At 49.7% G+C, this 10,296-nt stretch overlaps 1 protein-coding gene across 2 annotated transcripts in view; it reads left to right on the forward strand.

The window, feature by feature from the left end:
- FSTL4 (follistatin like 4) overlaps positions 1-7,635 on the forward strand; it is a 425,558-nt gene extending 417,923 nt beyond the window's left edge. For both annotated transcript variants that reach the window (XM_017532416.1, XM_017532418.1), the window contains one exon: positions 1,257-7,635. In XM_017532416.1, coding sequence (XP_017387905.1) covers positions 1,257-1,959 — 703 coding nt within the window. In that variant the 3' untranslated portion in view covers positions 1,960-7,635. The remainder of the gene's footprint in view (positions 1-1,256) is intronic.
- Positions 7,636-10,296: the final 2,661 nt, after the last annotated feature.

Consider the following 10,296-nt stretch of genomic DNA (forward strand, 5'->3'; position numbering starts at 1 on the left):
ACCCTCTCACTGCAGAGGGCGCCTGTGCAAGAGCCTCTAAGAGAATATTAAATGGTGAAGCCCTTATAAAGCAGCTGTGTTCAGCTGGGGGTCGGGCACACTCAAGAGGCTCTGCAGCTCCTATATGTGGCTTTTTCTTTAAAGTTTCTTATAAGAGCAGAGTTTTCTTTCTTGCTGTTGCGATGCTCTGGTTCTTTAAGGATGCTGTAAAGATACACCTTGGAGGGAGGGAGTATTTTCCGCCACTCTGGGGTACAGTTTTTCTAGAGAAAATTATAAAAGAGTTTCTGCTCTATTCCTGTAGGTATATACAGCACCAAAAGGCCTCTGTGAGCAAGGGATTTAGGCACAGGCACTCAGGATCAAAGGGAAGTCCTACCTGGAGTCAGGCCTTTCCACACTTCAACCAGCCTCCAAAGAGGAATTTTAGAAAGTCTAGATGTGAGCAACTCCCGCCCACCTGAGTCCCTCTGCCAAAGTTTCCTCTTACATCTAATCCCCCCAATACCCCTAGGAAGGAGCTACCCTGGTTAGAGTTGCTGGGGCTCAAAGAGGCAAACAGCCTGCCCCAGACTCTGCAGCTAGCAGGGCAGTGTGGCGGCACCAGGCCATCTGGCTCCAGAGAGGAAAGCTGTCCTCAACCCCAGTGCCCAGGGTTCTTCCTACCCGCATCACCAGTGTAGCCAGAGAAGAGACTACCCTCACATGTTCCCCTTCCGGGGGAAGCGGGTATTAATAGGAAATCTCCACTTCTTCTGCTGCATCTGCATCCTCACATTCTCACCAGTTAGTTTAGACAACAGTGAGGATATAGGATTTCCTGTCTTATCTTCGTAACAGGCAGAGTCCGGGCAGGGGATCTCTTGACCTTTTCCTCCATGCTCACCGTCCAGACACAGACGCGCCCCTTTCCAGCTGACGTGGGCCTCAGGGAAACAGATCACAGGCATTGCAAAAGGAGAAGCAGTTGAAGGCCCTCTCGCCCTTCTCCTTAATCATTTCCAAAGAAGAGTGTGTGTTACAAGAGCATAAATCCAGGAACATTTGTAACTCTACTATGTTTGGATTGAGATCATAGATAATATGTTTCTGAAGACATACCCTGCAGAATGGTAGCTCTTATTACTAGGCTATTAGATCACTGAAGGATGACGGTAAAGGGAAAAGGCAGAGGTTATAATTGTTAAGACAAATGAGAGACCCCCCAACCCTGGAAGCAGCCTCTCGACCTCTGACCTCAGTTCTTCCCCTCCCAGGTTTGGCTTCATCTTCAACAAGTCTGACCCTGCAGTCCACAAAGTGGACCTGGAAACACTGATGCTCCTCAAGACCATCAGCCTGCACTACCATGGCTGTGTGCCCCAGGCCATGGCACACACCCACCTGGGTGGCTACTTCTTCATCCAGTGCCGACAGGACAGCCCCACCTCTGCTGCCCGACAGCTGCTCGTTGACAGTGTCACGGACTCTGTGGTTGGCCCCAATGGCGATGTAACAGGCACCCCACACGCATCCCCTGATGGGCGCTTCATAGTCAGCGCGGCCGCTGACAGCCCCTGGCTGCACGTGCAGGAGATCACGGTACGGGGGGAGATCCAGACCCTGTACAACCTGCAAATAAACCCGGGTATCTCAGACTTGGCCTTCCAGCGCTCCTTCACCGAAAGCAATCAATACAACATCTACGCGGCGCTGCACACGGAGCCGGACCTGCTGTTCCTGGAGCTGTCCACGGGGAAGGTGGGCATGTTGAAGAACTTAAAGGAGCCACCTACAGGGCCAGCCCAGCCCTGGAGGGGCACCCGCCAAATCATGAGGGACAGTGGGCTGTTCGGACAGTACCTCCTCACACCAGCCCAAGAGTCACTGTTCCTCATCAATGGGAGACAAAACACACTGCGGTGTGAAGTGTCAGGCATAAAGGGGGGGACCACAGTGGTGTGGGTGGGTGAGGTATGAAGAGCCCAGAGCAAGCCCTGGGCCAAGGAGCTTCCCCTCATCCTGACATTGCAGCCCAAGCAGGTGCGCTGTACATTTTTACAGACAAAAGCAAAAACCTGTACTCGCTTTGTGGTTCAACACTGGTCTCCTTGCAAGTTTCCTAGTATAAGGTATGCGCTGCTACCAAGATCGGGGTTTTTTTGTTAGGAAGTATAATTTACGCCTTCAGCTACGATGGGAACACATGCTGCTGTGTAAAGGGATCATTTCTGTGCCAAGCTGCACGCCATAGGACCTGGGGACATCACGGAACCAAGGGATCCTGCTCTCCAGGCGGACACCTCTGTCGGTTGCCTTCACATAGTCATTGTCCCTTACCGCCAGACCCAGCCAGACCTCGGCCTGATGGAGTGGCCCGGAAGCAGAGGCTGACCAGGAGCAGGGGCCTCCCTCCTGAACCGAAAGCCCATCCGTCCTCGCATGGGACCTCATCTTCTCCCTCAAAGCTGCTTTTTGCTTTTCTTTCCGTTTGACTTGCTGTAAGCCTGAGGGAGAGCCAACAAGACTGACTGCATCTTGGGGGATGGGGAAATCACTCACTTTATTTTGGGAATTTTTGATTAAAAAAATAATTTTTTATAATCTCAAATGCTAGTAAGCAGAAAGATGCTCTCCGAAGTCCAACTCTATCCTTCCCTGCCTTAGGCTGAGTCTCTGGGGGGTCACAACCCCACAGTCCACAGCCAGAAAGAACAATGATCTAAGAATACAGCCCGGTCAACTGTGGCCACTCTGCTTCTCCGAGAGCAGACCAGGCCACCTCGTTGGTAAGGACTTGGTTCTGTGTTGGGATCCCAGGAGACCAGGACAAGTTCTGTGTGCCTGCTTTTCAGCACAGAAGGGGGATATCTCATTAGTCAGGTCTGGTGGCCCAGATTCAGGGCAGACTGGGCTTGCCTGGCAAGGTGTGGGTGGCCTCCAGGCTCAGTGCAGAAACCCCAAGGACACGAGTGGAGCCAGGTGAGTTCCTGAAGCTACACCTTTTCAAAACAGATTTTTTTTTTCTGCCTGTGGCCTATCTGCTCATCTCTGGTACCCCATCTCCGCATCAGCACTGCAGAGAGAGCACATTTCAGCGAGGGTTTTCTTACCCACATTCCCCAGTCAAAACACACACACTGCAAAACCCAGAATCGGAAGGCGGCGGGCTGGCACTACTGCATTCTCCCCACGTCAGGCTGTGGTGACTCTCAGGCGGGCATCGAAGAAGTACAGCCCACGCAGACCCCTAGAGACCCGCCTAGATCAGAGACGCTCAGCAAAAACGGGCTCCCCTTCCCTCTCGCACATATCAGTGGCCAAAACTTACATGTATTCTGGTTTGAATGACCATTTTGCAAGCCACATGGGGTTGGGAGAAGTGGTCTTACCACAGATGTCTGCTAATTTGGCCACCTTCACCTGCTGACAAGACCAGGATTTTCCTTTGCCATTGAGGAACGAACCCCTTCGAGGAGAGGAAAACCTAACTCTGTGTCACTCTCAACACGCACAGCTCCTTTTCCCTCCCGCCTGCTGCCCAAGCCGCCTGCATCGCCCACCACAGATCTCATGAGATAATCACTTGTCCTGTATATCTCATGGATCTTAGTCCACCAAGCGCCTGTCCCCTGTGACTCCTAGGGGTGTGCCTAGACATGGAGGTTTATGCTTTTTATTTTAAAGGGACTGCTGTGTAGATGTAAGTTGAGGAAACGAACCTCAAAATCCTAGAATGCAGTTCCACAGTAGCTGGGGATGCATGGATGATACATCTCACCTTTTCTTTTTCCTGTCTCAGTATCTTGATGTGTTCACTCCCAATCTCCCATTTTTACCACCAAAATACTCTAACTTTCATAAACTTCTCTTTTTGGAAAAACTCAGTTGTGTCAGCCCCTAACAGAAAAAGGATCTCTGAGCCCAAAGGAGGAGAAGTCCCACCAAAGAGCAAGCCAGAACATCAGCCTCTCTGGGCAGCAGGATTCCTAAGTCAAAGACCCAAACTGGCCTTTTAAAATAATCGAGAGGGACGGAGTCAACTTCTGCAGCACCTGTCCCTCTCCCGCTATCCCTTCCGTCTTGAAGTGCGTCTAAAAAGTGTATCTTCCCTTCACTGTCCCCACAGTGCAGTTCCTGGAGACAGCAGGCTTAGGTCTCACTGACAGCATGCCAGACACAACTGAATCGAAGCAGGCCTGAAGCCTAGGTCAGGGATTCAGGAGTCCAGCCCCAGGAGGCAAAGTCAATGCAGGCAGGTAAATGGTTTTCAGCAAGGAAGCCGATAGAGCTGGTAAGGTGGGGAGTCAGGGGCGGGAGGAGGAGGAGGAGGACCAGATCAGCCTGAGCTTTCCCCCACACTTTGCCCCAGAATAAGTTCGTGGAACACAGTTGGAAAGCCCCTGGTAGGAAACGCCTCCCTACATGGGGCCTCCTGTAGCAAGCCCAGCAGGTAATCCTTCTGATGAACACACAAGATCAATTCACCACTGATATTTTACACTATTAAAGAAGTACTGACTTTACCAAAAGAATCATCAAGAAAGCTATTTATATAAACTCCCTCAGTTATTTTGAAATAAAGTTAATTTCACAAAAATTCAAGTTTTTTTTTTTTTTTCCAAAATGACAAATAATCTGCCCCTGTGGTGACAGGAAGGCTTTGGAAATGGAGGCCCTCGTTCTTCTGCTCCAGTGGGCAGATCCCCACATAAAGGCTCTGGGTCCAAAAGCCCACCCAAGCAGCCCCAAACGGATGGCAGGAAGGGGGACTGCCAGCTTCTGGACAATGGCATGACCCTCTTGCATGAGGAGCTTTGACAGGTGCCACACCCACAGCCAAAGCCATCATCCCAGCCTCACCAACACTGACCCAGCCCACCCTGGCTGGGGCTGGCCCAGGCTTATTTCCTCAGCCTCCAAGACATTTGAGTGTCCTCCTTTTCCCCAAGCTCCAGGAAGAAGCTGGAAGAGCCCTGTAAATCCCGGCTAGGGCCAACTAGTAACACCAAACTTCAGGTACTTTGACCTAGAGATAGCATCACCAGAGACAGACGCTCAGCCCCTGCAATTCTCACCCCCAACCCGGCCATTTCCCCGTCTCCATCAGTGCAGACAAAGCTCCCGATTCCAGGTAGGCACTGGAAGCCAGCTTTCAACCCCAAATAAAGCAGAGAACGGCCTGCTGCCATAGAGATTGCAACTGCTGAGCCTTCGTTTAGGAAAGCAGCCAGGAGTTGGCTTTGTACGGCCACATCTTGTTTTCTGTTGACCAATAATCTGTGAACTACAGAAGATTTCCAAACTGTGGTGTGAAACATTCATTCTGGATATATTTTTCTACATGAAGCTTAAAAAGTGTAGTTGATTCATGTATCATGATGTGTTTCATTCTAATATTACAGATGCTGAACCATCTTCACTAGCAAATCCCACAACTCTCTCTCCCACTCTTCAGCCCTCCTTTTCAGAAACAAGCCTCCAGGAGAGTTGACACTACCACTCCCACCTTCCTATGCATCCACCAATCTACCTCACATTCTCCCCTGCACCCAGCACCCCTGGAATGCTACTCCCCTCCACCCCCAGCCAGGAGGCCAGGCAGGTAACAGAGGAAGACTGCAGCACTGCCACAGAGGTCCTGACAGTTTCCCCCACCCAGGACCCAGGTTCCACTCCAAGAACAGTCAGAACCCATGGGGACACAGCCCCTTGCTGCCCAGAGTCACACCCTCCAGACCCTCGCTTGCAGACCTTTGGAGCTAGGTGACCAAGACTAGAGAGCTGTCTCAGAACCATCAGGGAGTCAGGTGCCATCTGGCAGGAACAGAGAGACCATGACATCTCAGCCAAGCCTCATCTCTCAGAGGGCCGAGCCCCCCAACCTCCCTCCATTCCCTTTTTATTCTCCCCCTTTCCTGTTCCATTCCTGTCTCTTGGGCCCTCTGCTCATGAGCCACTCCACAACAGCTCCTGCCATTCAAGGAGCAACTGACATGACTGCTACACCAGCCCCCACCCTGGGGCCTTGACCCGTGCTGCTTTCCTGCTTTGGGGTACAAGCCAGACGTCATTCACAGGCCAGAGACTACTGCATGCTCCCAGACCGGCACATAGGCAAAGAAATTTTGTTCAAGAAAGTCCCTTGCTGCCTTGGTTTCTCTCCAAAATTCTAGAGATCATCAAAACAGAGAGGCTTTAAAAATTCAAGAGAAAAAAATACAGTGCCTATCTTCAGGGTGTGACAACAAGACCCCGAGTAGCCAGTGGAATGTAATCCACTCCCTGCTTTTCTCTCTCCCAGGTTACCTGCTAAGTCACTTGAGGATGTGAGCATCTTATCTGGGCCTGTATGCTTTAGGCAGCAGCCACACAGCAGACCCTGGGACACAAGCACTGTCCTGTGCACCCACATCCTCCTTTGGAGCCGTGGGCAGCAAGTGGGGAAGGCTAATTTAACTAAATACAATGTGTGAAATTATGGAGAATATAAGACTCGGGATTTTCCTCAAAATTCACAGCAAGGCTTCAGGCTTCAGAGTGTTTAGCATGTACTTTAGGAAAAAAAAAAAAAAAAGCCACAATTCACACATGCTTCTTTCCAAGCTCATCTTTACATATGTGGAACCAACCCTTGCTCGTGTGGCCCCAGAGAACATGGGCCATGCCTTAGAGGGCTTTAGAGGGCTCAGCCAGCACTCCACAAAGCCATAACTATTGACTCACCCCTATACCAAGCCTGGCGACGTGGCTTGGCAGGATCAGAGACTGCTGCCCTTCAAAGGCACCCTCATCAGGATCAGAGCTTTGTTTCTGAGTAAGAGCAATGAGTATTGGCTAGGTTGAGAGGCCCAAGAGCCCAAGAGCTCTAAACTGAGAAAATGCCCCAAATCTAAACCTTTATCCACTGCCCAGCATGACATCTACCATAGGCTGAAGAGCTGTGGGTCCCATGCTACTTGGAGAGGGTGAGGGAAACAGGCTTGCAAGCCGCACAACACAGACCCACGGCTCCCCACACCCTCCCCGCCTGGCTCCCACAGCTGGCCGGCCCCCTCATCCTTCCTGGCCTGGCCCTGCCCTGTGGCTTCCTACCTTTCCCCTGCTTCTCATGCTTCCTGAAGGCTGTGTGAGATTATCTCAAAGCAGAACGGGACATGGAGTTTTGCTGGCGTGGTCACACACACCGTTTCATGCTGTAGTGCAGCTGAGTGACCCTCAAGATGTGAAGCCACACACATCACTTGTCCTGCTCAAGTCTCATGCTTCCCCACCTCAGAAAACTCTCAGATCTCTCATGTCAAGGCAGATTACATTATTTTGAACAGTTGTGTAGACTCCAAAATATATTTTCTGTAATCACCAGTATTTCTCAAAAGGCCTCCTGTAATTATTATACATGTGAATTTTTCCTTATTGATAAAATATATATAAATTATTTTTAATACATCAACTTTAGTAGAAATTTGTACCAACACAGTAATCGTACGTGGCATTTGAAATAAGTTTGTATTTACTTTGACCTATTACACAGTATCGAACACATGGTGTATTTGCAGTACCACTTGTTATAACGATGACTTACAAATTATCATAAAGTATTGTCATTGTAAATGCTCTTTTTTCTGAGGATTTTACAATAAAACTTGAGAAAAGCTACCTTTTTCTGGTGCCAGTCTGTTTACAATTGTCAAAGTGAGAACTGATTATGGCAAAAAGCACGCAGCTTCCCTCTCCCACCTTTCCATCGCAATTGCAGGTTCCTGCGATAGCTGTGCTCTGGCCCAGTCCAAAGAGTGGCTGGACAAAGGCAGGCACCTGGACCTCGCAGGCTCTCTTCCCCATGTGGAAGTCTCAGCTCCCAAAATGCACAACCACATCCAGTTCGAAACCACTCACCATCTGCCCTGGCAGGCACTAAAAATTCACTGCAGCCCCAGAGATGAATCCATTACCCCAGTCACTCTTGGCTCTCACTGGGGCAGACTTTCTAACTGGAAAATAGAAAGTGGGAAGAGCCCAGTAATCACCAGGCTACTAATAGGGAGCCAGCACTGTGCCAGGTATGGGCGACAGAGGGCTGAACAAAGGAAACACAGCACCTGCCCTCAGCAAGCTTAAAGACAGCTACGCCGTGACAGTATTAGGCAGGACCCCTAGGGTGTGTGTGTATATATGGAGAAAGAGATAAGAGAGAGATCTATTTTAAGGAACTGGCTCATGTGACTATGGAGGCTGGCAAGGCCAAAATCAGCTAGGTAGGCAGCAGCTGGAGACACAGAGAAGAGTTGCAGTTTGAGCCCAAAGGCAGTCTGCTGTCAGAATCTCTTCCTTAGGAGGAGGCCAGTCTTTTTCTAGTAAGGCCTTCAACTGATTGAATGGAGCCCACCTACATCCCAGAAGGTTATCTGCTTTCCTCAAAGTCTACTGATTTAAGTGGTGATCTGAGCTGGGTGTGGTGGCTCATGACTGTAATCCCAGCACTTTGAGAGGCCAAGGTAGGAGGATCCCTTGAGCCCAGGAGTTTGAGACCAGCCTGAGCAACATAGAGAGACTCCATCTCTACAAAAGAAAAAAAAAAATGTAATAAGTCAGCCAGACATGGTGGTGTGCACCTGTGGTGCCAGCTACTGGGGAGGCTGAGGTGGGAGGATCCCTTCAGCCCAGCAGTCTGAGGCTACAGTGAGCCATGCTCTCACCACTGCATTCCGGCCTGGGTAAGAGAGTGACACACTGTCTCAAAAAAATAAAAGTAAAGAAATGAATGTTAATCTCATTTTTTAAATACCTTCACAAAATCATCTAGAGTAGTGTTTGACTAGACATCAGAGACCATGTCTGTCTTAGTCCGTTCAGGCTGCTCTAACAGAATACCATAGACTTTGTAGCTTATAAATAATTTATTTCTCACCATTCTGGGGTTTGGGAAGCCCAAGATGAAGGCAACAGCAGACTTGGTATCTGGCGCTTCCTGGTTCCTAGGTGGCCATCTGTTCCCTATGTCCTCACCTGGTAGAAGGCACAAGGGAGCTTCCAGGAGCCTCTTTCCTAGGGGCTCTAATCCCACTCACAAGGCACCACTCTCATCTCCTAATCACATCCCAAAGGCTGCACCTCCAAGTACCATCATGCTGGAGGCTGGGTTTCAAGATATGAATTTGTGGGGGACACAGTCAGTCAGTCTTTAGCAGTGGCCTGGCCAAGCTGACACAAAATTAACTATCACAGTGACATAAACAAGGTACTGCTCCCGTCTTTCCTGGAGAAGTAACCTACTACATGTGCCTACCCCTGTGATAAGCACTTAATAAGCACCTGTTTTTAAACCTTACAGTGACCCAACAAGGTATGTGTTATTGTTATCCCCACTTTACAGAAGAGGAGGCTGAGGCTCAGAGCAGCAGAGCCCGAATTCAAGTTTATGTCTGTGGTCAGAATGCAAACTCTAACCGCTGATCCTGCTGCCTGCGATACCCACCGCCACAAAATGTCTGAACTGCAGCTGCTCCAGCCTCACTTCCCTACAGACCCCAGGAAGCACAGGCTAACTCTAGCAGGGGTTTTGCTCTAACCTCCGTCGCAAGAGAGCCAGCTTCCCAGGCTGGTGTGGCAGTCTGGAGAGTAGGCAGCAGATGGTCCCAGAGCCACAATTCCCAGTTAACTAAGGCTGGATATGCCCAAATCTAACATTAATATTGTTTTACAATCAAATGTATTTATGCAATAAACAGCACATCATATTCTCTGCAAGTCTAGGTGAATAGCATCTTTATGTATAAACTTCCATCCAAAGAAAATTAGTTTATGTTTCTTTAACTCTCACTTATCCAGGCCACTGGCCATTATCCCCAAGTTCAGGGTTCCTCCCCTTGAACTAGAGTCTCTCCTGCCAAGGTGAAATCCAGTTACCAGGCAGGAGATATTGGTCAGCAGTGACCAGTGGAGCTGGGTGGCCGGGGAAGAAAGGAGAGGAAATGACAGCCCCCAAGACCTACCCTGTATGCACTGAGGAGAATGCACCCCCAGGCAGAGCAACAACAGAGAGGCTTTCAGCATCCCTGGGGCACAAGATAGAGAATGTGACTTACAGGCCCTGGGGGAACCCTAAAAGGAGCCAGCCCGTGTGCTCCCATGGATCAGGCCTCCTGATGCACTGCTAGATAAGCTCACTCACATTTCTTCAAGATATATGAAAATGCTGCTGTATATTGTCATTTTATAAAAGAATACTGACTGCAGTGGAGGAAGGAGGATGGCCTGGTGGCTCATGCCTGTAATCCTAGCACTTTGGGACACCAAGAGGTATGGATCACTTGA

Source organism: Cebus imitator, unplaced genomic scaffold, assembly GCF_001604975.1.
Source record: "Cebus imitator isolate Cc_AM_T3 unplaced genomic scaffold, Cebus_imitator-1.0 Scaffold76, whole genome shotgun sequence".
Taxonomy (NCBI): domain Eukaryota; kingdom Metazoa; phylum Chordata; class Mammalia; order Primates; family Cebidae; genus Cebus; species Cebus imitator.